Raw genomic sequence first — 26499 nt, 5'->3', positions numbered from 1 at the left:
CTATACAGTGAAACCTAAATTTATTTAGCATGTGGGGGAGGTGGTGAACTCCTGACAAAACTTTTTTCCTTTTTTTCTTCTATTCTTCTTTTCTTCTCTTCTTACTGTCTTATTTCCCTTTTCTCTTTTTCTAATGTAGCTTTCCCTTTTTTCTGTTCTTTTATTTTGGGAGGGTGGGGGAAAGGGGATGTATAATTGTAGTCAAACATGTAATATGTGATTAATTGACTAAAATGAATCTTTGATGGTTACTATATAATTTTATTTTGTTTATCATGTTTGACTTTAGAAACTATAAAATACTCAAAAAAGTGAGAGTGGTCAACTTTGTATGGAGGCAAAAGAGATGAGGGAGATGTTGGGGTGGGATGAGTCTTTTACTAAGTTGGCTGCTTCTGTGAGGCAGTTGCAGGCATAGATGGAGGTCCATGGAGAGACAAGAGGTTTGTGTAATGATCTGAGCTGCATTCACAACCCTTTGCAGTTTTGTGTGGTTTGGAGCAGAGCAGTTTTTAGGGAACATTTCATATCCACACTCCGTCTGTTCTTCTGTGGCAACCTCATGTTATGGCTCATCATTCTTTCTGTTTCTTGAGAGGCACGTGTGGTAGTTTGCTTGTAAAAGATGATACTGCTCTGTACTTAATAAGGTTACAGGAACAGTGACTTTCGTTCCTTTATGTGGCAAAGGATATTTTTCTTTCTTAGCAAATCTACATTTTGTCAGGACCACGGATAATTGTGTTGGAAAAGCAAGGCTTTCATTTACCTGGTTGTGGCGATAAAATGGTCAACAATTAAAAAAATCTGAAATAGAGCCAGAAAATGATTGGAGTGCTCAGCAAGTAGGTAGGAATTCAGTTAATGTTTCAGGTTCAAACCCCTTCATCTTTCCACAAATGCTGCCAAAGACATTGAGTTTTACCCCAACATTTTATGTTTTTTTTAAAGATGTGAATTCTGTAGCTTTTTAAAAAAAAACTTCTGAAAATGTTTCCAATTCAATTCCTAAGCGCCCAGTGTGACTTTTTCTGCCTCATTTGGGCCACTTTCCCCCAGGACAATCCAGATAATGCTACGCAATTTGCATGAAGGTGTCATACCTGGTTATAGTTGGAAAAATACAACTGCTCTATCAATTATCCACGTTTATCTGCTCAGTATGTACCCCTCAGGACATGCATACAAGCTTTGTGACAGAAGCATTTTTAAAATTGGCTCATCAACATCGGCTTCAATGGCCAATATCTAATTCTACCTTCAGTCACGTGGTTTCAACACATCATTGTGAATGAGTAAAGAATGTCTCTCACAAGAGACGATTGCTATTCCATCTTGGTTAGAAGGCAATTAAATATGTCATCATTTAGTAAAGTGATTTAGTAAATACTCCCAACTAATTTCTAATGGTGTTGTTAAGCCTTTATTTTTTTTTCCCCAAAGAGAGCATTGTTACCAGTTACACAAAACTGTTGATTCACATAACAGTATCAGGTGTTAAAATGGCAAACTTTTTCATAATTTTCTCCATTTTTTTTTCTTAATACTATCCTTGGAGGTGTTCATTTATAATTGCCATTTATGAACAGAAGTAATCTAATGCAGTTGTTAGTTCAATTGAACTAGAAGCTTCCAAATAATTGAACGATGTAGTCCTTTAGTCTGACAAAAAGTACCAGTTTTCTTTATTAAAGATCCAAAGACCACTTTGTTAGGTATGGTCGTTCCTGTAGCTACCACAGCTCTCCTGATCAAAGCATAGTGTAGGGAGGGGGGGCAGTGGTAGCATTGAAAATGTTGCAAGTCTGAATAGACTGAAGAGTAGAACCCTTAGCATCCTGCAATGCAACAAATTGGAGTTTAGATAGAAACTTTCAAATTCATGCTTCAAATGTATTTTTATAAACATTCCAAAATACATATTATTCAAGAAACCATGAGAAATGAGAGCAGGAACAAACCGTTTCACCCTAGGAATCTTTAGAAGATTTTGGCAAAATAGAAATGCTTGACCTGTTTTAGAGATTGGGATAAAAGCAAGAGGGAAAGAAAGGATCTTAACTCAGCAAAATAAGAATTGGAATCCGTGTGGGTGGGGAAGTGAGTTATTTATAGCACCACATCTCCAAGTAACAATGATAAAGTAGACTACAAACTAAGAAATTAGAGGTGAACATAATAACAGTAATTATAGGCATGTTAATCTAAAGTACATATTGACTGGGCAAATCAAATTATCTGTAATAGTTTGTGAGATAAATTCATGCTTTGTATTAGATGCATTTGTTGAAACACAATTGAGGGAACAGGTTATATCCAGTTCAATGTAATGAGAAAGAGTTGCTGGTAGTTGAGGAGGAATTTGGGGAACAGTTGTCATAACATATGATTATAGTAGATTGGGAAAATGTTTGTAACCATCAATGGCTGACAATTAACATATTTAAATATTATTTATCAGTAATATATTACAATTCATTGAAAAAAACCCAAAATATTAGTCCAGCTGTGGTTGCTACTCAACAGATTTTACATGGCTCTGGGCATTATTGGGCACCTAACCTCAACTGCCCTCAGCAGCTCAGGCACAGCAATGTTCATACTCTCGACCTCCCATGCACTTTCCCAACCAATGGGTAAACCAGATCTGATCTATCAGGAATTTTGAATATTTGCTTGTCAGACCATTGGAGTTGTGTTGTATGTATTTGGGGGTGAATGGTAGGAAGGCAGGATAATGCCGGAGGCCCACTGTCGACCATCAAATAAGTAGAACCAATCAATGTTTATTTTAAATGTATGGAAATTTGACTAATCTATTGATTTGTAACCATGCTTTCAAATGCTTGTTTATTCATTCTTAGCATTCATGGTTGTCATTTACATTATAAATTATTTTCAAAATGCTTTAATTTTGATGGATTTTTACATGCCAAAGACATTTATGAAGCATGAAATTTGTTGACAGCATTGACAAATCAGCCACAATTTGCCTTTAGTTAATGGGTGATTGGAGCATTCCAGGTACAGGGTTGTGACCTGAAGATTAGTCATTGATGAGATCCTATTGCCCAACTCCAAGATGCAGAGGTAAGCAAGATCAACCTCGTGTGTCCTGTTGAGTGAATTCAGACTGGGGGCCGGGGGGGGGGGGTGAGGGGTAGAAGTAGGCCTATGGGTGACAGGTGAGCTTCAGCACAATCTGGCCCAATATGTGTCCTGTCTGCTCTAGTGCTGGCAAGCCTATTAAATATATGACTACCTGTGTCCATGCATTAGGCCCTCAATCGAGATCTCCAAAACAGATGACCTTTTCAAATTCTGAATGCAGAACCCTCTAATGCATAACCAGCTTGCATTACTTTTTGCAATATGACTGCAGTTGAAAAGTACTCAATTGATGGCTGAGCACTGATGTACGTCTGTCCAGAGGCACTTTGTTGACTTCATTTAATTTATTTACAGCTTATGCTTCACATTTAGAATTGAGCTGAAAGCTAAATTATGTGGCATCAACACTAAAAGTGGAATTTTAAACATTATTTCTCAAGATTCTTTTTATTAGTGTTTCTCACATAGGAGAGAAAATATCCAAAACTGGATATTCTTGAACTGGCTATCAGGTTACATTTTCCACTTCAAAGATCTGGTCTCAAACATTCATACAAACAAGCTGGTTTCATGGAGGCTGGTGAAAAGTGTAAAAGATACACTTTTTAAAAATAATAAACAAAATAATTGATATGCCTTTTTATGTGTTAATGATTACTTTATTCTTGAATGTTATTCTAACGGACTTACTTTTTTAATGTTTGAAATGGTGGCTTTCTTTTCTCCTGAAAAAATATTATGGAGGGAGTCACGATCACCTTCTGCTGAAAACGATGTGTCCTTAAATGGGTTTATTTGGAATAAAGGATCAATCTGTTGGAAATAGAAGACATTCAAGAATTAAACAAATTGTAATTTATTGTCTTTACAAATTGTATGGGCTGGATTTCAATATTTGTCTTTGGAAATGGTCCATCTTTTCTACACTTGTGTTCGTCCATAAAATCAGGAGCTCTAAGTCAAAAAATAATCACTTAAAAAAAAAAAATAGCCCTGAAAAATAGAAACATTTTGCTTGATAAAAATTTGTCTTGTTTGCAAATGGGAACATTACTACTTTCATATTCCCCTCCAATCCTCTTTGGAAATACACTACCTTTCCTTGATCAAGGTTGGGCTGAAATCGTTCTCTTTATGAATCAAGACATAATGGAAGTGCTTTCAAGAGAAGGCCATAAAGGGAGGGGTTAGATTAGTCAAAGGATTTGTTTTTGTTTTCATTTCATCTTTTCTTTTTAGATTAATTAGTTAAACATGGTTTGAATATGGTTATCATAGATCATATCATCAATTAAGATAGAATTTACCCTTTGTTTATATAAAGGGATTGTTTAATTTTGTCTTATCTATTTTCTATACAGAACTCTATTGGAATATATTACGAGAAAGGGATAAACTGTTAAATGCCACATTTATAGAATTTGGTGTCTTGAAGAAGCAAGTCAAATAAACAATTATGGGTAGGGTTTTATTTTACATTATATGTTTAATATGCAAAATGTTTGTTATTATTAGATGACTTTGTATGTATGATTTATATATTAAACTCAATAAAAATATTTAAAAAAAGACAAAAAGCAGTTCAAAATAACAATTCACAACCAGTTCGCAAGCAAAATTACAGATGGACAATATATGCTTGGCTCGCCACTGCCATCCATATCCTGAACAACAAGTAAATAAAGAGTGTGTTTAAAATTTTTATATTTAGACATACAGTATGGTAACAGGCCCTTTCGGCCCACGAGCCTGTGCTATCCAATTGACCTACACCCCTGGTACATGTTTGAATGGTGGGAGGAAATGAGAGGAAACCCACTCAGACATGGAGAGAATGTTAACTTGTTAAACAGTGCCAGATTTGAACCCTGGTCACTGGTGCAGTGATAACCACTACACAAACCATGACACCCCTACATTAAACATGCTTCCCCATGTTTTTGAAAACAAGTTAAAAATTATAATAACCCAAGTGGAACTTACATCTATATATAATTGGGAAATTAGCATCCAGCAACACATAACTCAAGTAAACTTGATGACTCTGTTTTATTAACCAATAAAAGTCTAACTGATAACTTAGGTAAATGCAGCAGTTAACACAATGGTATTACATCACCAGCTCTCTTGGTTAGAATCTGGCACTATCTGTAAGGAGATTGCATGGGTTTCCGCCGGGTGCTCTGGTTTCCTTACTCATCCTAAAGATGTAGGGGGTTAGTAGTTAATTGGTCATGTGGGTGTATTTGGGCAGCGTGGGTCCATGGATGAGAAGGGGCTATTACCATGCAGTATCTCTAAATTAAAAAAAAATGTTGATTGAAGAATCACTATCCAGCTAATACCCTCTGCCAACTGATCTCCCAGCATTGGAATCTGATAGGCCATTGATGCTCTGTGTTCACAAAAGGCAGTTGCTGCATTAGATACATCCCCAATTCTCTCAAAAGAAAATTGATGTGAAAGTGGCAAAATTTGGAATCTCCATCCTTCCCCACGGGTTACATTTGGGCAACTCTTCCCCAGCTGCACAAATCAAACAAGCCATGAAAATAAGGAGACATTCACAGCATCAAAACTAACCCAACAGTTGGTCAGAAAGACATAGGCAACAGGGCAACAATACAGTGCTGCAATCAACTCAACAAGAAATAATCCTAGTGCTCAGTTCTCAAATTAATAATTTTTCCAGATACTTAAATATTTATTCATGTTCTTCCTTAAAAGCTGCACAAATGTAACAGCTAAATAATGGATCAGATCTTGGTGACCAGGTTCACTGATTGCCCACACTTGTCTAATCCAGTTTGGCTGGCCCAAAGCACCCACCGAGGACTCTTCACTCTCTGAATGTGGTAGACCAAACTCAGATGATACAGTGAGAAACCCCAAGCATAATGGACCCTTAACCAGCTGTAAAACTGATGTCTTAATGAATCATTTTTTTAAAATATCCAATCTTCTGAAACATTTAAAATCTACCCAAACTGAAGAAAATGATTCTGAAGTAAAACACTTAAAACATTTAAAATTATAAAAACAGTTAAAACCAATTATTTTTGTTTTAAAAGCTATAAACACCTAAAATATTAAAAGGCTGAAATAACCTGAAAAAAATCCCTCATGTGCTTTAGAACTGCCATCTCCATTTAAATCAATGAGGTCTTGAATCGTGCACCAGGTCTGACCCCATGCAGATGCAAGAGGCAGCTCTCCCAACACATTCCTGAGAAGATTGCAGGATTCTGTGTCCAGAATTCCCCAGTTACTGTTCTAGAGTGATGCAACATCACCTGGAAATGTTTAAAGCATTTCATTGTGGGTAAAATCAAATTTCCAAAGGTGAAGATATGGAGAAAAGTATTGGATTTATGCCAAAATATATACCACTCACATTTCATTTATTTGATTTCATTTCACAATTCATCAAGCACTTTATTTTCTCTGTAATTATTAGTATTATCTAACCTTGTAGACAGGAAGAGCACAAAACACGGCCCCCATTGCCCTTGTGCCTGATATGGAACTTTCCACTGGCTTTAATTTTAACTGTTAGGAATTAAGCAGTAAAGAATCATTCATTACAATCTCATTTGTTGCTATTTACTAAGCTTAAAAAAATGCACAGGTGGATGGAAAGTGAATGGTGAATAAAAACAATGAGGATCAAAGGAACTGAAGTGATTTTCCAGAGCTCGTGATCGCTGTTGAAGGACTAATCATAATCTGAATATTTAAAGCTTTCTAAAGCATTAAATAAATCTCAAGCACCAAATTACTTGCTAGTAAAGATTCATTTTGATTGTTAATTTTATATTTCACCATTAGCCTTAATGGCTACATCCTTCCAAAACCGTAACTGGTAGTTTAACAACTGTGGAAAGAGGATGGAAAATGAGCAGATCTTTATATATAGTCTTGAAATTCTATTTTTAATCAATCTAGATATCTGTTGTACTCCGTATTCAAAAAAAGATTTAATACGGAGTTGAGAGACACTTGTTTCCCAAAGAGAAGGAGCTGCTAGAGAAAACGTAACCTTTAGAATGATATGGGCCAAATACAGGGAAATGGGACTTGCTCAAGTCCTCATGTCTGTAGAAAGACAGTTTCCATGTGTAAAACTCCATGACTATGCCATACATCAGGGTTGTATGTGAGGTCAAGTGCACTCAGACAATAAATCTGAACTTTGTACTTTACATTTTAGTAATAAATTATTATTTTTAACAATGTAGATCTTTAAAATGGAAAAGCTTTGTATTCTGCAAGATTACTGAGTTTGTACATTGTGTGGATTACCTGTGTGGATTTCCTCCAGGTGACCATGTTTCCTATCTACAAAAAGGTTCAGGGTTTGTAGATTCATTGGATTTTGTTTTAGGGGGGGACATGGGCTTGTGGGCCAGAAGGGTCTCTTACCATGCTGTATCTCTAAAAATATAATTGTTATAAAAGAGAAATGCAAAATAGAGAGTGTCCTAGTTTAGATTCAGTCTACAATTAGTAGTTTTATCCAAATGCAGCTTTTGAGTGCATACTTAGAAATTGTAATAGCAAAAAAAAAAATCTGAAGATTTTTTAAATACAAGTATTAACAGCGTATAAAACTCACTTCTGGTCAGGTTTTATGATAGTTGAATGTTTCCCAGTGAAACCTCAGCCAACAGAAGATTGGACCAACCATTTAATGGCCCAAATCACAATTGTCATTTCCTCATTGTGTTTTGTGCACATGACATATTTATCTGATGAAATGTGTTTTATTATGGTCAGAAATTGGAACAAAAGGTCATGATTTAAAGTCTGTGCTATTAGTAAACATGGAATATGTTACAGTGGAAATGCTGGGGGGAAAAATCAGCAAGTCAGCCATCATGTAGAAAGAGAAACAGTGAACATTTCAGATCTACAAAGAAGAGTTCCTGGCCTGAAATTTGTAAGGCCTCAATCTCTGCAGATGCTGAGTTTTTACAGCATTTCTGTTTTTGACTCAGATTTCCAGCATCTGCAGGTTGTTGATTTTCAGATCAAAAGTTGTGAAATCTGTGATTTACAAGGACAGTAGTAATACATTGGATTTATTAGCAATAAATTACTCATTTTTGTTGTTTTAATACATTACTGCTAAATTTAAGAATGTTCTATTCCTACCCTTGGTATAGTTACTGCTTTAAAGAACTTCTTGTCTTCATCAAGAACTTTCCATTGTTGCTTTTGCTTCATTAAATAACCTTCCCGATCAAATGGCTTCCACCTAAAACAAAAGTTTTTTTTTAAAGTTCATTAACTATCTAGGTTGAGTTAACCTATTGTGTATGGTGACGCTCAATGGTGGTCATTATAATGGCACTCAAATACATTGTACAACAGAAAGGGAAAAGAGAGCTGGAACTTTAACTGCTTATTGTTGGACAATCAAACAGTAGTAAAACCTTGATGCATGTATAGATGCAGACTGATAAATACACTAGTTGCTATATACCTTGAAACACAGTGTAAATCAGAGTCCAGAAACAAAATTTTGCATTGTGACAGCTGATTCCAATAATAAGAAATTTAACAATATCCATTGAACAGAGGTTCAAAGGTTCCTTTTATTGTCATGTAATAAGATGATTAAGAAGCCTTCAGCACTGGAGGCCATTCAAGAGCCCTTCTCGCCCTCAGCATCCTCTTCAATCCTGGTTCCAATACCGGGTTCCCATCCCAGTCTCCAGCAGCCCTCAGCCTGTGTGGGTCCTTGAACTGCAATTCACTAGCAGCCCAGAGCGTGGGTGAGTCCTTTGACTACAAGTTGCCAAACAGACCGCAGCTCGTGTGGGTCCCAAGACACAGGCCCCAAGGTTACAGAATTTAAAGGAAAACGCTTGGCTCCTTTAACAGGGGAGAGGGATTAAATCTCCTGGGATTATACTCATTCGAATTCAGAAGAATGAAAGGAGATCTTATAGAAACATATAAGATTATGAAAGGGATAGATAAAATAGAGGCAGGAGCATTGTTTTCACTGGTAGGTGAAACTAAAGGACACAGCCTCAAGATTCAGGGGAGTAGATTTAAGACGGAGAGGGGGAAAAACCCTTTTTTCCAGAGAGCAGTGAATCTGTGGAATTCTCTACCCAGGAAGCAGTTGAGGCTACTTAGTTAACCATATTCAAGGTTCACTTAGATAAATTTTTACATAAAAAATGAATTAAGGGATATGGGGAAAAAGCAAATAGGTGGAGTTGAGTCAATGATCAGATCAGCCATGATCTTTTTGAATGGTGGAGCGGGCCGACGGGCCAGATGGCCGACTCCTGCTCCTATTTCTTACTTTCTTATATGTTCTTAAAGCCTGTACAAAGCTGTCAGTATCAGGGCTGGATGGTAGGATGCAGCAGAGGAGCGCTGTGCCTCCATTCCCCACTCTCTCGGATCCGCGTTGCCATTACAGGAGATCTGGCATTACCGTCTTTTTTTTGAGAACGAACCTCCGCTGGTAAGCCACCCATGCTCCACATTCCTCTTGCTATACTATATAGCCCAATGTTGACTTGATATCTGATGTCCTTCTGATCCCAATGCCAAAATTTGCTGCATCAGTGAGGGCCAGGAGCTGAACAAATTCTGCTCGAAACATAGTCACCCAAATGCTTTGACAGATGGCAAAGCATTCCCCTGGATTTTTTTCGAATTACATCATTGTCAAGGACATTTAAATGTTTTTAAAACATTGAAAAGCTATGAAAAATCAATTACATAAAAAATGCTGAAAATAATTTTAAAACTTCCTTAGATGCTGGAAACAAAGTCCAATCAAGATGACAAGCAAACAAGTCTTCTGTGACTCCAAAACCTGGGGAACCATGAGGTGGCAATCATAAGCTGATTACACATTTCTCCATCTGCAGCTCAGTGGATAGCCCCCTTGTACCTGGACCAGAAGCAGTAGATACAAATTCCACTCTCAAAACACTATTTGGATTAGTATTCCAATGTAAAATCAAGGGAGGTTGTGTGATCCAAGATTCTCTATTTCAGATTTAATGTTTCATCCAGCCTCTCAGGCAAACATACAAGATCCTGTCATTGCGCTTTAAAAATAGGCCTGGACATGCTCCACATTGTCAATGTCTACATTTCACATAAAACATAGAAATCTATTGCATAGTACATGCCCCTCAATCTATAATAACTTTTCATTATTCTATAAAAAATTCCATAGGATCATAGAGTTACAAATACACATAGTATGGGAACATGTTCATATTCAATCATTTTCTTGTTAATGCTAGCTGGAATGAAGTTGGTATCTTTATTGACAACTTTATCATGGCATGGTTACTATATAAAGTATCAATGTCCATCAGGGCAGGAGGTCTGCTATTTATAGTTTGGTCCAAATGTGACACAGATTCACAGCAATGAGATCTAATTATAAGTGTTATTTAATGGCTTAGGCATGATGCACATACTCACTAAAAAAAATCAACACTGGTATAGATAACTCAGAAATTGGTTCTAAATAATTATATTATACTGCTGTATTTTCAGTAAAGGTTTCATTTTTATAATGTGCATTCAACATAGGGTTTGGATATTTCAATATATTGCAAATGCTTTATTTATCATCTCACCTTTCCCAATCCAATATCATAGGGTAGTCCAATTGGTCCACTTTGTTGGATTGCTTTGACTTACCCTCCACAGGTACTTCAGTAATGTCACTGGGTAAAACAAACTCACTGGGATTCATTAGAGATAAAACACTGTGTTGTCCAAAGTATCCAATGTAATGACCATTTAATGCATACCAAACCCTAAAATACAATAAAACAATTATCCATTTAACACTTGAGTTTCCAAAACAAAAATCAGTTGTACAAATATCAAGAAACTAAGCTTCAGAAATTCGTGTGACAAGAAAAGAAATAGGATACATGTTTGTGGCTTGTTCTCCCAATATCAATTTTTTTAAAAACCCAACTACGATTTCAAAGAACAAACTCATTTGTGCAGGGAAAGGTGACATGACATCAAATGACATTGTCAGATAGAGAGATAAGGGCCTGGTTGGAAATGTAATAATGGAGGATATAGAGATGAAGAACAAATTATGGAGCAAGGAGGAAAATCCTTCAACGTCTCTACAGGTTCTTCTTTATTCAGTCCAAAACCTTTCCTCACCATTACTGGATCCTTGCTTTGAACGATGCTGGCAATCGACCCAAATACTCTACAGTATCTCTTTCTGAATCCACTGATTCACCAAACATTCGTGACTTATCAAATGGCATCCAAATAGAAAGATGTAGAGAAAAGGATGGAACCTGTCTCTTAGGGTAAAATGAGTAGGGTAAACAAAAGTAGGGATGGTTACATTTCAAGCATGATGGACAAGTGTGCTGGAACTTTCAATAACATGTAAAAATCTGCAACTACAGACCTTGTTTGGAGTATTGGGCTTTCTAACCAATGTAGGTCAATACGCTAGTTAATGTGAAACTGAGTTGTGACTCAATCATTGTTGCTAGTTGAATGCTATTGCAGCAACACAAGTTTACAGAGGCAATTTCTATTATAAACAGGAGAACAGAAATTGATTATGGGAACATGGCTATTAACACATGACAGAATTGTGATATCACAACAGAAGATCTGGGCAAACCAGCATAGGGTTCTGGTATGAGATAATCCATGGGCATGCAACAGTCAGAGAATATAGCTTGTGCTAAATTTTCATAAATGAAAGAAAATGCGCATTGCAAAGGCATTTTAGAGCCAAGTACTCAGCCGTTAGGCTATTTTTTGTTTGAATATTTTATTTAAATTTCCATACATGACTTGATATCTAAATACAGAACATATCCCTCATACATTTCAAATCAGTAATACAGTGTTATATCTCCCCCCAACCTCTCCCAGCCTCCTCCCAAATAATAATAGCCCCGGAACATCCTCCTCCCAAATAATAATAGCCCCAGAACATTAAAAAAAGTATAAAAAGGAAAGATATGAGAAAAATAAAAGAATAAATAAAGACATCAGGTTACTAAAATTAATATTAAATCAAATTTTGCCTTTACAATATTAAACATATATTAATTCTAAGGAGTTGATAAGGTTCTTGAGGTTTAGAGGATCGTTTTCGTAATGTAATACCCTCAATATGTAAACATGGGCACCAAATTTTTAAGAAAATATTGTATTTATTTCTTAAATTTTATGTAATTTTCTCAAGAGGCTTATAACTATGTATTTCAGCATGCCACCTGTATATTCCTAAATGCCAATCAGATTTCCATGTTACTGCGATATATTTTATTGTGACCCCTATTGTAATTTTCACAAATTCCTTTTGAAACCTGTTTAGTTTCAGTTTTGGCCTATCCCAAGTATATTCTTTTTTTTTTTGTTTGGCTTGGCTTCGCGGATGAAGATTTATGGATCAGATGTCTTCTATTAATCACCTTATATTAACTTTAAAGTAGTTTTTAATAGAAAAAAACTTTTCTTAATGTGCACTTTTTAAAATTAATCCCGCTGCAGCTCGTTGGTGACTGACAAGTCCAATGCGGGACAGGCAGGCACGGTTGCAGTGGTTGCAACAAAAACATTGGAACTTGAGGAAATTTACCTTTAGTAACCCATTCTAAAAAATGCTCCCAATTCCATCCAAAAAGATCTCAATTTTGAACAAGTGGAGTGTAAAAAGTACCTATCTCTTGATTACATCTAAAACATTTATCTGATAGATCTTATTTCAACCCGTTTAATTTCTGTGGGGTAAGATACAATTGATGTAGATTGAACCAATCTATATCTAACATTTATTGTGTTTGTCAACAATCTTTTCTCCCCAATACTAACATTTAAATTAATTTCCTACCTTTGTCTAATCTATGAATTCCTTGTTTTTATATTGCATTTTGCAATATTGGATACAAGGCTGAAATAAACTTCTTAATAGATTTATTGCAAATCAAACTTTGTATTTCACTCCTTTTAGGCAATAACATTGTTGGACCCAATTAATCCCGCAAATTATGCCTTTATTTGATCATTACAAAATATTGCATTATTTTGTATCTCATTTATTTTTCAATTGATCAAATTCCATTAAATTTCTCCCTTCAAAACAATCCACTACTCTCCTATAATTCCCTTACTAGACCAAGTATTGAATAGTCGGCTATTCATTATAAAAGGAATGTCTATTTTGAATCAATGGTATTTTAGGTATCTCATAATTCCTCATTCCCATTTCAACATTTATCATATTCCATAAATTAATCAAATGTTTCAATAGTGGAGTATCCCTATCTCAAATTATTAACCTCTTATCCCATTTGTATATGAAATCATCAGACATTGTTTTATCCATCTCTATCTTAATCCACGTTGGTTTCTTTCCCTTCTCAAAAGAGGAAGAGAGAAATCTCATTTGTGCTGCTTTATAATAATTTTTAAAATTTGGAAGTTGTAAATTTCCCAATTCAAATTTCCAAGTTAATTTTTCTAACCAGACTCTCGACATTTTGCCCTTTCAAAGAAACTTTCTTACATATTTATTCAATTCCTGAAAAAAAATTGTGTATAATAAATATAAGATATTGTAACCCAGGAAAAATATTGATCTTTATACAATTAACTCTTCCAAATAAAGTTATTAATATCTCCATCCATTTTCAAAAAATCCTCAATTTAAATTTATTTTTTAAATTAGTATCTATTCTTATCCTTAAATATTTTATTCCATTAACTGGCGTTTTAAATTGAGTATGCCTTTTACACTGTGTATAAGCAGCCACAGTAAGAGACATAATCTAACGCTGTGAGGAACATCACGCACCCTAACAACTCCCGCGGGATTAATTTTAAAAACTGCACATTAAGAAAAGTTTTTTCTATTAAAAACTACTTTAAAGTTAATATAAGGTGATTAATAGAAGACATCTGATCACATTATCTGTTGACTTTATTTAACAAATCCAGTTTGACCATATTAATTAACTTTGGTAAATATTTTGCCAACCTATTTGCTAATAGTTTATAATCTGCATTTAACAATAATATAGGTCTTATAAGAAGATGGCTTTAAAGGATCTCTATCATTTTTTGGAATCACTGTTATTTTTGATGTTTTAAAGGATTCCGGTAGAGTATGTGTTTTATCCACCTGATTTAATACTTCCATAAATGGAGGAATTAATAAATCCTTAAACTCTATAAAATTCAGGTCCTCTCCCAAAGTCATTACTTTGAAAAGAAATCAATGCCTCTCTCACCTCTTAACATGAAAGGAGCAGCCAACTCTCTTTGATCATATAAATTTAATTTTTGTAAATGAATTTGAGATTTAAAAATTTATCTATTTTATTGTCATCTTTTAAAGACTCCAATTGATACAACTTTAAGTAAAATTCTTTAAAATTATCATCCATTTCTTGAGGTTTATAAGAAATTAAATTTGAATCATTCTTAGTTGCAATAATCATTCTCAATGCTTGTTCTGTCATTAATTGCCATGCAAGATCTTTCACCTAATTTACAATATTTCTGTTTAGTTCTCATTATCGCTTTCTCTGTTTTGTATGTCTGTAAAGAATTATATTGAAGCTTTTTGTTCATGAGATCTTCATTTATCCTGACTTACTTGCCTCTGTAAATCAGTTTTCTAAATTTGTTCTCTTTATCTCTAATTGTTCTAATTGATTTCAAAAAAGATTCTTATCCATCTTCTGATAAATTCACAGAAATCTTTCCTTTTAAATGACAGTTAAATCTCCATCTAGAAAATGATTCTTGTCTATCATTATTATTGCCAACAACAAAGGAGAGTGGTCAGATAAAATTATTTGCCTTATACTCTGCTTGCTGTATTCTACCTTGAAGTTGTGTAGATATTAAAATAAATCAATTCTAGAGTAAGAATCATGTCTACTAGAATAAAATGAATAGTCTCTTTCTCTTGGGTGAAATCTTTTACAAGCATCTACCAAATTTAAATCTTTCATCAATAACAATGTACTGTTGACTGCTTTTGTCCTTAGTATAGGTCTTGTTAACCCATCTAAAATTGGATCTAAACAAAAATTAAAATCTTCTCTTATTTGCATATTTTCATTAGCATTTGGCAAATTCAGAAAACTTTCTTGTATAAATTTATCATTATCTACATTTGGTGTCTAATATTCTGAAAAAAAATTGACATTGTATCATGATGTATCTTCCTGCAGAGTCTGATTACATTTTGTATTTTAACCAGAAGTTTTTATCTTGCCTTTGAATTAATGAAGAAGCTGCAACATAACCTACCCAGTCCATTTTTAACTTCTAATGTTCTTTTTTGATTAAATGTGTTTCTTGTAAAAAAGCTATATTGTAGTGGCTACTGCAGTAGATGCTACTAAATAAAGGCACACAAAGTTACTCAACTCAAGATTGGTTTGTTGCAGACATATTCAGACCTTTTATTCCCTGCCTGTTAATTAGCTCATTAGTGAACAGCTGCTGGTCCACAGGACCAGCAGGTTAAAGCTATGAGCCATTGGCCTCTTTAGGCAGGGGTTTCATCTGATTCACTTGCTGCACTTTGGTGCCCAGCACTGCTAGCCCATGACGTGCCAGATAAATCTGTGAACTGATGGTGGCAGTTTGCAATATCGCACTGCGCCCGTTACAATATCTACTTTCATTTTCTTAATGTGGCAATATTATTTTCTTCTTAACCATGCTATTAGCCCAATTAATATTAAAACTTAAAACATTCAATACTTTACTCATTGATATATTATTATTCATCCATATACAAGATCTCCCATTTACCCGTCTCCTCTCAGCTCCTTGATGTTTCAATTCTCTTATGTCCTAAATCAAGGCAATTATCACTAACTAATCCAAATGTAAAAAAAAAGAAAGCAAAAGAAATAAAGAAGCAATGTTCGGTATCCAAAGGACACCCACCCCCCCCCCAAAATTAATGTTGTTACAATAATACACAACATTACCCCCCTGTACAGGTATTTACAAATACTCACATAATTCAGTAGATGTCAGTCCATTTTTCAATAGTTCCCCTGAATATTCATTTCTACTTACATTCATATCTTTTAGACAGATTAACATCATCTTAATAATCTTTTGTGTTTCAAGAAGAATTTCACACTCCTGCTTGCTGCGCTGCTCTTTGGTCAACTACTTGACGAATATTAGGTAAAACAATTGCGTACTCTTGTGCACGTCCAGGGTCTGTAAAAAAAACTTGTCCAGTCCTCCTTGGTCAAAAAACCTTAAGAGTCACAGGATGATGCAAGATGAAGTTGTAATTTTTTTTTCCCCACAGTGTTCTTCACCAGATTAAATTCTTTCCTTCTCTTCAAAATTGATGTCAGGATAAAAGAAAATGTTATTTCCATTATAATCCAATGGTCTTTTTCTTTCCTTGGCTTTCTTTACTGAAAGTTCTGGCATTTTTTTCTCTAACTTGTTAATGAACAAACTTTATTAGTATAGGCTTCAGTTTCTGACTGGTGATGGCCATGGACCCTCTCCATTTCAGTAACTCATTGGAACTATATTATCTCCTTCATCACCTTCTTTAAGACCCATAATTTTAATATTTTCTTCTACTAAAGTTCTCTAATGAATCCGCTTTTTCACACAATTGCTTATTAACAACAAGTGCATCAGCTGAATTTTCAATTTTGACCATTCTTTCTTAAACCATCTCTACATCAAATTCTTAACTCTCCCTCTCTTCCACATCAATTTTTTTTGTAATTTGTTCACTATATCGTAAATTTTCTTAGTTTACTCATCTGATTTTTTTAATGTTCATTCTCACTTGTTTCAACTCTTTAATTATAAGTATGGTTTCTGTACTTAACTTCTGATTATATGTTGACATTTTACCTTTGGTACCTTCTTTAACAGCAGCCTTTTCTACTTCCTCTCACTTCTGTTCTTCTTCCTCTTCGTCGCTGGCTTGAAGTTCTGTCAAATAGTCACCTTCTACAGGCAACAGTTCAAACAAGCTGCCTCCTTTATCGATCTGTTCATATTCACGTGGTTGTGTGCATGCACGAATTCTCACGCATGTGTGGTGACACGTCTTCCTCCCCCTCCTTATCGTCCCTCTGTTGCTGGAGCTGTGATAGTGTTGCAGTTTGTTGCTCTTAGAGCAACAAATCAGGTGGATAAAACACATACTCTACCGGAATCCTTTAAAACATCAAAAATAACAGTGATTCCAAAAAACGATAGAGAGTCATTGGAGCTTTTGCCAGTCGGGTACAAATCTTTACTACAGTAAAGAGATCCATCTGCAAGGTAGGCCTTTCTTCTTGTCCTTGCTGCTTTCTTTGTTGCATTCCCGACGGGCCAGCGACATTTTTATCATTTTTAGGTGCCATTTGTAAAATGCTCTCTGTCTGTTTAGGTACAGTTTCCAAAAATTTTATTTTGGTCTCTTCACCTTTTTTAGAACTTTTTCTCAGGTCAGCCAGATTCTTACGTCCTGGCTTAACCTCATCATATAATTCCCCTTACCCCCTCCCTCATTATGGTGTAGACATTTAGCTCAGACAACTGAGGACAATTTGCTCTCCTCAGTTTAGACTGACTTAACAGTTTAATAATGTGAATTTACATTACACATTTGGAAATAAAACTCATGCATCAGTAAAAATGACCAGTGATTGCTGTATTTTTGTAAAATCTTAAGTGGTTCACTAATGCTCATTTTAGAGCATTATACACCATGAACTTCATCTCACTTCGCTAAATCATTCAAACATCAAATACATCGTGCAAAAGGTAGCATTAATACAAATCATGGTTCATATCAAAAATATCAAAGCCTGATCTTTAATGTTACACACCTGACAGAACAATCGATAGATGCAGAAACAACAACAGATGCTTCCTCCACAAAGAAGATGCTAACTATCTGCAAAATATGAGCTCTCCAGCTAATTACACGATTTATCGGCTCCTGCAAAAAGTTCAGCAAGGATCATTTGACACAATCCCCAAATTCTTGGTAATTGGTACAGAAATTTGAAACAAAAAGAATGAAAAATGGTTAAAACCTTTGCTTTCAGTTCTAAAGTGAAATAGATTCAATATTTTAAATGCACAAAAACACTCCTAACTCATGATCAAAAATCCCACTGATTTGGCTTCTGGCTGACACACGAGTGCTGGAGAAACTCAGCATCCATAGGAAGTAAAAGGCAATTGGCATTTCAAGGTTGAGCCCTTCAGAAATTCCAAAAAACATGCAGATGCCTGAATAAAATGGTGGGGCATGGGGGGAGAATGGGCAAGTAGCCCAGGCTGACAGTATGGATACAGGTGAGAGGGTAGAAAATAAAGAAGCTAAGTGAGGGCAGAGGTCTAAGAAATATATCTCTCTAATAAAAGAAAGAAGGGATTGGTAGAAAAAAAAAGACCAGAGGAGGGAGTGAACAGAAATTAGAGAAATTGATTAGAGACTACCAAAACACAATGCAAAATGTGGTTCCTACATTTACAAGTGACCTCATTTTGGCAGTACAAGGCTATGGACAGACATGTCAGTGTGACAAATGAGTGGAATTCAAGTGGCAGGTCCTTGCTGTTGCAGCAGACAGTGCGAAGGTACTGAACAAAAAAAAAAAATCTCCCTGTCTGTGTCCAGTCTCTTTGATGTTGATGAGGTCACAACGGGAGAACCAGATCCGGTAATTGAGCCCAACAGATCCAAAAGTGGTGTTGCTTCACTTGGAAGTACTGTTTATTGCCCAGAATGAGAGGAGATACAAGTTCAAGAGCAGCACTTGTTGTGGTCACAGGGGTAGGGATCATGGAGGTGATTGGTAGGAAGGCATGAGTAGATGAGGGAGTCGAGGAAGGACCCATCCTTACAGAAAGTGAATGGGGGGGGGGGGAAGAGATGTGTTTTGTGCTTAGATTCTGATCTGATTGTGACAGAAATTGCGGAGGGTAATATGTTGGAGGCAGAGACTGATGTGGGGTGGTAGGTAAGGATGAGGAGAACCTGCACTTGTTATGTCCGGGGAAGGTGGAGGAAGGAGGCAGGGCAAATGTGTGGGAAATAGAGGAGTGCAATAGAAGGCTGAATTAATGGCAGTGAAATGAAGGCCATGTTTTTTGGAGGACATTTCAGGTGTCCTGGAGTGGAAAGCCTCATCCTGGGAGCAGATGTGGCTTACATAGCGGAATTGCAAGAAAGGAATTGAATCCCTACAGGAGAAGGGGTTGTAAGAAGTATAGGCAAAGTAATTGTGAGGGTTAGTGGATAAGAAAAATATCTGTGATTATTTGTCTTCCAAAATGGAGACAGAGAGATCTAGAAAATGGACAGAGTTGCCAGGACACAAGTTCCTACTCACTGAGTTGGCTGGAAATTTTATCATATTGTGTGATACTTTTAAAAAACAATCAATTAAAATGCATTGGGTTTAAGGAATTACATCCAATAGTCTGGGAAATCAACACGTCCAACACCAAAATCCCAAGTGTGTCAAATAATCTGAATTGTACTAATCATATTCTACGTTTACTACCCACATATAATTTTCATTGTTTTTTTTCCAATAGTTGGAGTACTTGGTTTGTAATATTAAATTGCTTTTACAATACGTTGGTTGAGTGGAATGTTTTGTGTTCTCATACATCTGTGCACCAAAAAAAATTGTCCTTGTTGAAATGTATTCTCGCATCACTTGTTTTTCAAGTTAGCATAGCTGTGGATTTTTACATTAATCCAAATTGCATTATTCATTATTTCTCTTTTCATATTGGCATATTTTATTAGATTGGAATATATTCTGCAGAAAAATGTATATCCTGGGTATTCATTTGATGGCACAGTAAATGAATATTATATGAGGCTAGAAGGAATAATTATATCTAATTAACATGGGGCTAAATTCACAAACTGGAAGTACTCAATGAATGAAGCAGCATTCATGGATGTAAAGGGATGGCTGATATTTTTACTGGCAGTTTAGTGGATGTTTCCTTAACTGGAAACATCAATCGTCCATCTCTACTGTGAAGTTCAAGCAACTTACTTGTGTTTCTTTACAAATTCTTTGTGTTTCTGTTAAATTTACTAAAGGTAAATTTAAAGGTACATGTAACATACATGAAATTCTTTAACTTTTAACTTTTGTCTACTGCAAGGCAGACAGAAAACCCCACTTTGTCCACCACCTGCAGCATCTGGTGTTCCTAGGTGGTCTCCCCTCCAAGAACTGACCAGGCCTGAGCCTGCTTAGCTTCCAGGATCAGACAATCCCAGGCATATTCAGGCTATTAGGTGCTGTAGCGAATCTTTGTCGCTTTCTCCCTTTGAATGTTCTCTGTTCACCATGGAGGGTGGAAGTTGAATTCCAGAAATTCTAAATCAGGAATTGGAAGGGAGGAAAACATTCAAGAAAGCCAGAAATCACCAAAGAAATGTTTCTGAGTAAATTCTCTTGGTCCTAATGGATTCATTCTATGGTCTTAAAATAACTGACTAGTGTGAGATTTAGGAATTGCAAGGAGGATTGGGATGGAATGTAGCAGGATATAGAATGGGCAGATATGATTGAATGGGCAAATGATAATAGCAAGTTATTCGTCAAATTCATTGTACAATGTACACATTCACCAAAAATTCTTGCTGTGATCAAACAAGTACTTCAAGGAAAAAAAAAACAATAATACACGTTAAATTAAAAGGAGATTTAAAAAAACCGAAAGAGATAGATAAATATTTGTAGTCGGTAATTTAGGACAGCCTGATTAGCATTGCAATTAGCAGAACGCTATAACAGTGTCAGTGACCGGGTTTGAATCCGGGGCAGCTGTAAGGAGTTTCTATGTTCTCCCTGTGTCTGCGCGGGTTTCCTTCGGGTGCTCCAGTTTCCTCACAGTCTTCAAAAAATACACAGGGATTTAGGTTAATTGGGGTACTTTGGGGGGCATGGGCTCATGGACCAGAAAGGCCTGTAACTTGTGCTTAAATGTCTAAATTTAATTTAAATTAAAATACAATCATATTGCTGGAATTAAAAATGGCCTCACAATAGAGCTGACAGTTATTTTTGCGATGACAGCAGTCTGATTAGGATATCAAGGGGAGATTCAAGAGCTGTATAGCTGTGAGAAAGAAACTGTTCTTGAACCTTAAATGGCTGCCCTTCAGACTTCTGCACAAAGATAACAGTGGGAGAAGGTTGTAACCAGGATGATGGATGTACTTTATGATGTTGCCACCTTCATGAGACAGTACCTCATAAAGGTTGGATTCATTGATGGATCTGGTTATGTTTGCTACCTCCTGTATCCTTCTGCATTCCTGGGTCCTCAAATTACCAAACCAACCTGAGATGCAGCCAGTCTTTCCAGTACACAGTGCACCTTTAGAAATTTATTAAGAGAATTCAACAAGATGCCAAATCTCTTTAGATTTCTTAGAAGTTAGAGGAGTTGGTGTGCCTTCTTCATGGTTACCTCAATGTGCTGGCTCAAGGAGCAGTCTTCTGAAATATGGACCCCTAGAAATGTGAAGTTACTAACGTTTCCCATCTCTGACCCATCAATGCAGATAGGACTATGGTACCTCGGCCTCCCCTTCCTAAAATCGGCAGCCGGTAACACTGATAGCAAGATTGTTGGTCAAGTATCACCGAACCAGATTCTCGATCTGCATTCGATATCTGACTCACTTTTTCCAGTTATTCGGTCGACAACAGTGATATCATCAACAAATTTATAGATTGTGATGGAGCCAAACTTGACTACGCAGTCATGAATGGACAGGGCATAGAATAGGGTGCTAATCATGCAGTCTTGGGGTGCCCCTGTGTTGCCGATCAGCAAGAAGAGGAGATGGTGATGTTGAGGATCCAAACTGAAGTCAGAGGGTCGAATTGTGAAGTGATACATTTTCGTAAGAAGAATGAAGAGGACAGTATAGAGGAAATGTTACTGTTCTAAAAGGGGTGCATGAAGCGGGAGATGAGTGGATGTGTGCACAAATCTTTGAAAGTGTTTAAAAACAGCTGATAAAGCTGATAAAGCACACAAACATTTGGCATGAGGAATAAAAATTGAAAAGCTATGCTGAACATTTGCAAAACATTGGTCTCGCCTGAAATGGAAAATGCTGTCCAATGCTGATTACCCCTCATTATATAAAGCAAACAAGGCATTAAAAAGAATGAATGACAATGTCTCCCGGACTGAGGGACTACCATGACAGGGACAGATTGGTGAGGTTGAGACTTTATCGGAAGAAAGTTGAAGTTCATTCAAAAGAAACCTACAAAATAATGCAAGGTCTGGATTCCCTTTGATGAAGAGATTGAAGACCAAGAATCAGAGGCTTACAACAAAAAGAAAATTAAGAATAATAGAAGAAAAGACTTCTTCTGCAGGATATTGTTACCTTCAACTACAATGTGAGTAGTTTTGGGTCCCATATTTAAGGAAGGATGTGCAGGCATTGGAGAGGCTTCAGAGGAGGTTTATGAGAATGATCCCAGGGATGGGAGGGTTAATGTATGAGAAGCATTTAATGACTCTGGGGCTATATTCACTGTAGTTTAGAAGGATTGGGGGGGGGGGCTGGATCCCATTGAAACAGACCAATTATTGAAAGGGCTGGATAGAGAGAATGCAGAGAAGATATTCCCAGTCATAGGAGAGTTTAGGACCAGAGGGCACAACCTCTGGAAGAAAATAAATTTGTGGAATCTGGTATTCACTGTCACAGATGGCTGTGGAGGCCAAATCATTACATAGATTTAAAGCGGTGGTTAACAGGTTCTTGGTAAGTTAGGGTGTCGGTTATTAGAAGAAGACAGGAAAATGGAGTTGAAAAAAAATACATGAGCCAATATTCAAATGGCAGAGCAGACATGATGGGCTGAATGGCCTAATTATGCTCCTATCTCTTGTGGTTCTATGGTCTAACCTGGAGTGCAGACATGATGGAGGGAAGTTGTATTGGGGCCATGGAGAAAAAAAAAATTGGATGAGTAGCCAGTGAAGAACATTTTGCAAAGGTACAGCATATGGGAAGGGATAGAAGTCGTGAGTTTCTCTGATAGCACATCCAGCATGGAAACCAAGAGTCAAATGGCCTCCTCCTGTGACCAGTGATTCTGTAATCATCATCTAATTTCATTTTCAATAATTATTAAGTTCGGAAATGCGATTTTAGTTGAGTGAAGCAGTGAAACATACCTTATTTTCTGCATATGGATCATTGAAAAATGCTTCAATATCCCATATCATTATGTATCCCCCTGTATGAGAGCATAGATTGGTTAATTTTAAACACGAGTACTTTTTGAAATTCACACCAATATGCTTAATGATTGGCAACGATCATGACAATAGTAAGTGCGTCAGTCTTCTACAGCCAACATTGTGGTTTCTTTTCCTGCTGTTGACTTACTGTGTAACTTTTGCCTTTCATCATACTGCCTGCAATTACTGATTCATCCTGGAGCATTAATATTACAATCATGATCTTATTCGATGCAACCAATTTATTGAACTGAAAAAAGAAGACACCCTTGCTTAAAAGTCTGAAAAGACGGATGAACATACTCTGATTTCCAGCTATGACATGAGGAATTCCATCAGTAACCAAAACTGTTGTAATAGGACTGCAAAGCTGAATGGTGGGCAAGATTTTATGCAACTGTACGCCCTGTAAAAGAATGAGAAAAGACAGTGGTTTGCATTGCAATATACAATGGGAATACAATATCTCTGGAGTGCTCACTGTGTTCTGCTGTATGTGCAGGTCCGGTCAAATCAAGATGCCTTACCTGGATATCCTGGTTTATTTGGAAATGTGGGGGGCCGGCGGGGGGGGGGGGGGTTGGTGGCAGGGCATAGCCAGATCTTCAATGTTATGCAGATCCACCTGAACTTTGCATTCTTTAGAGGGGAGGGATCTGCAGTGTGGATCAAGGTGAGAATATAACTGCTTTCCTGTACAAGTATGTTTGATAAGGCCACAACCCAAAATTTCAACCATCTGATTCACAATAATTAAAGAGAGTTGTTTCGATGTTCAATCGAAATATATTCACTTTAGTTTTTGTTAATAAAAAAGTGCAGTGGATAATCTAACAGGATACATAGGTGAGAACAAGATTTCCCATTTTCCAATAATAAATCTATCGATACACTGCATAGGCTCAGAAAATCAGGATGATTACATAGAGACTTTCTTGGAATGATGTCAAGGCTAAAATAAATGGAAATGTTCTAGGAAGACTACAGATGGTGCTATTGGAAAACAAATCATTTTGTACTCAATAAATCTCATAGCAAGTTAGTTTATTTCTACAAATGATAAAATGCAACCCAGCATCCTAATCACATCAATTTTACTCTCTTGGCTCAGTTTTCCATTTGATAGTAGTAGTTATTGTCTGAAACTTACAAATCACCCCTTTGAAATTGGTGCTGACCTTATTGGCAGTGTTAGAACTGTGATCAGGTTACAGACTCCATTCTGAAGCCATCATTCCCCAATAGGGTCTGAATAACATTGGGGAGATTTCTGATCTATTGAAAAGCATTGCAGCTGTACAAAATGTGGGTGAGCTACCCTTGAAATATTGTGTGCAATTCTGAACACCCCTTTAGGGGAAGGAGGTGGCAGCTTTGGAAAGGGTACAGAAGAGATTTATCAAGATGCCAGGCTCAGAGGGTAGGAGCAAATGAGGAGAGGTTGGACTCATTTGGGTTGCTTTCTCTGGAAAGCTGGAGGCTTGATGGAAGCTTAGAAAATTCTTAGGGTAGTCAGTCAGAACTTTTCTCCCAGGGGAAAAATGGCAATATGGTGGGTGAGTTGAAAGGTGTTGTGCAAGCTATGTTTTTATACAGAGGGTTTTAAGTAAAGTAAAATCCCCGTTAGATGGAATTCAAGCAACTGGCAGCCTGAAACAACCGGTAAAATAAATAGGCAAAAAAATACAAAAGTAAAAAATTGGAACCCCACTGCAACAAGCAACCCGAAAATTCACTTATCTGGCATCTACCAATCCCCATAGGTGCTGGATACCAGGGGTTTTACTGTACCAGGAATGGTCTCTTTGGGTAGTGGTGGGAGCAGATACTGTAAGCAGCGGTTTAGAGATTTCCAGATGAACACATTAATATGCAGGGAATAGAGGGGTGTGTATCATAAGTAAGGAAGTTTTAGTCTGTTCATAGCAGACACATAAGTCAAAGAATTTGTTCCTCTGCTGTACCATTTTTATTTTATTACCCCATACCCTTATACTGAAGGGTATCATTGTGCATTTTGCCTATTAGGGGAGAATGCATTTAATTTATTGATCACACTTCCTTGTTTGATGAGGTTACATGGCCTGGACATCAGCCCACCCAATTTTATACGAGGCAAAGACTCAAACAAGGGTTATAGTTGTTGTTGGCAAATGGTACAATGGAAAATCAAGCAGTTTGGAAATAGTATGATCCAGAAAGCATTGCTTTGGAGATTATAATAGTGAACTGACATTAACAAGATCTGTGCAGTTGCATCTCAATTTTGATTAGGAGGAGGTTGGTCCTCTTTCTTTCTTCTTTGGCTTGGCTTCGCGGACGAAGATTTATGGAGGGGGTAAATGTCCACGTCAGCTACAGGCTCGTTTGTGGCTGACAAGTCCGATGCTGGACAGGCAGACACGGTTGCAGCGGAAAATTGGTGGGTTGGGGTTGGGTGTTGGGTTTTTCCTCCTTTGCCTTTTGTCAGTGAGGTGGGCCTAATGCTTTAACAAGTCAGCGACACCTTTACTATAAACTTATCATTATAAAAATCTCCAAGGCTCAACCTTAAAACTCAGGAAATTACTAAATATAGAAGAGCCAACCTGATGTAATAAACATGAACAGTATCTGGAAACAGTACATAAATCACTCATTTATTTTAATCACTAGATGGTTGTGTTGTAGAATGTCCTTGCTGCCTCCAAAGGCAAGTTTACCAGTTACAGAATGGAAGGCCTGTCACCAGAAAATTTGATACAACTCAAAGTTAAAGGGAAGAAAAATAGTAAAGGTATTTCCTTTCAAGCTCAGATAGCATGAACAGAATCAGAAGCCTATCTGTAGGTCTCGGTGGAAAAGGCTCTAGGAAGGTGGCAGGGTGAAGAAAGGTTTTAAGTCTGCAGAATATGGAGGTGGAGGTGAAAGGGGGACAATTGACAGTGGAGAAGGTGGGAGTCAGCAACCTCAGTTGTGGCATAATCAGATAGGAGGGGTGGTTTGGGGTTGGGAAGTGGTGAGGCTACAATTGTTTGCCAAGATGGGAGTTGATACACAAGAAAGGTTGGAAGTGGGTTAAAAAAAAATTGGCTCTCGAGACAGAGTGGG

At 36.7% G+C, this 26499-nt stretch overlaps 1 protein-coding gene across 6 annotated transcripts in view; it reads right to left on the bottom strand.

Annotated features, from left to right (window-relative positions):
* Positions 1 to 1407: 1407 nt before the first annotated feature.
* The window catches only part of LOC138760424 (WD repeat-containing protein 64-like), a 119119-nt gene continuing 94027 nt past the window's right edge, over positions 1408 to 26499 (bottom strand). For 4 of the 6 annotated variants that reach the window (XM_069931005.1, XM_069931002.1, XM_069931006.1 and 1 more), the window contains 8 exons: positions 23713 to 23815; positions 23344 to 23405; positions 17979 to 18091; positions 10734 to 10916; positions 8266 to 8368; positions 6580 to 6660; positions 3802 to 3924; positions 1408 to 1838 (listed from right to left, as the gene is read on the bottom strand). In XM_069931005.1, the coding sequence (XP_069787106.1) occupies positions 1752 to 1838; positions 3802 to 3924; positions 6580 to 6660; positions 8266 to 8368; positions 10734 to 10916; positions 17979 to 18091; positions 23344 to 23405; positions 23713 to 23815 (855 nt within the window). In that variant the 3' untranslated portion in view covers positions 1408 to 1751. Of the gene's footprint in view, positions 1839 to 3801; positions 3925 to 6579; positions 6661 to 8265; positions 8369 to 10733; positions 10917 to 17978; positions 18092 to 23343; positions 23406 to 23712; positions 23816 to 26499 lie in introns of those variants that run through there. The other 2 variants (XM_069931004.1, XM_069931008.1) reach the window with 2 other exon arrangements.

This window comes from Narcine bancroftii, chromosome 4 (genome assembly GCF_036971445.1).
Source record: "Narcine bancroftii isolate sNarBan1 chromosome 4, sNarBan1.hap1, whole genome shotgun sequence".
NCBI lineage: Eukaryota > Metazoa > Chordata > Chondrichthyes > Torpediniformes > Narcinidae > Narcine > Narcine bancroftii.
Note: the sequence above shows the minus strand (reverse complement) of the source record. Positions and strands in the feature narration are given on the sequence as shown.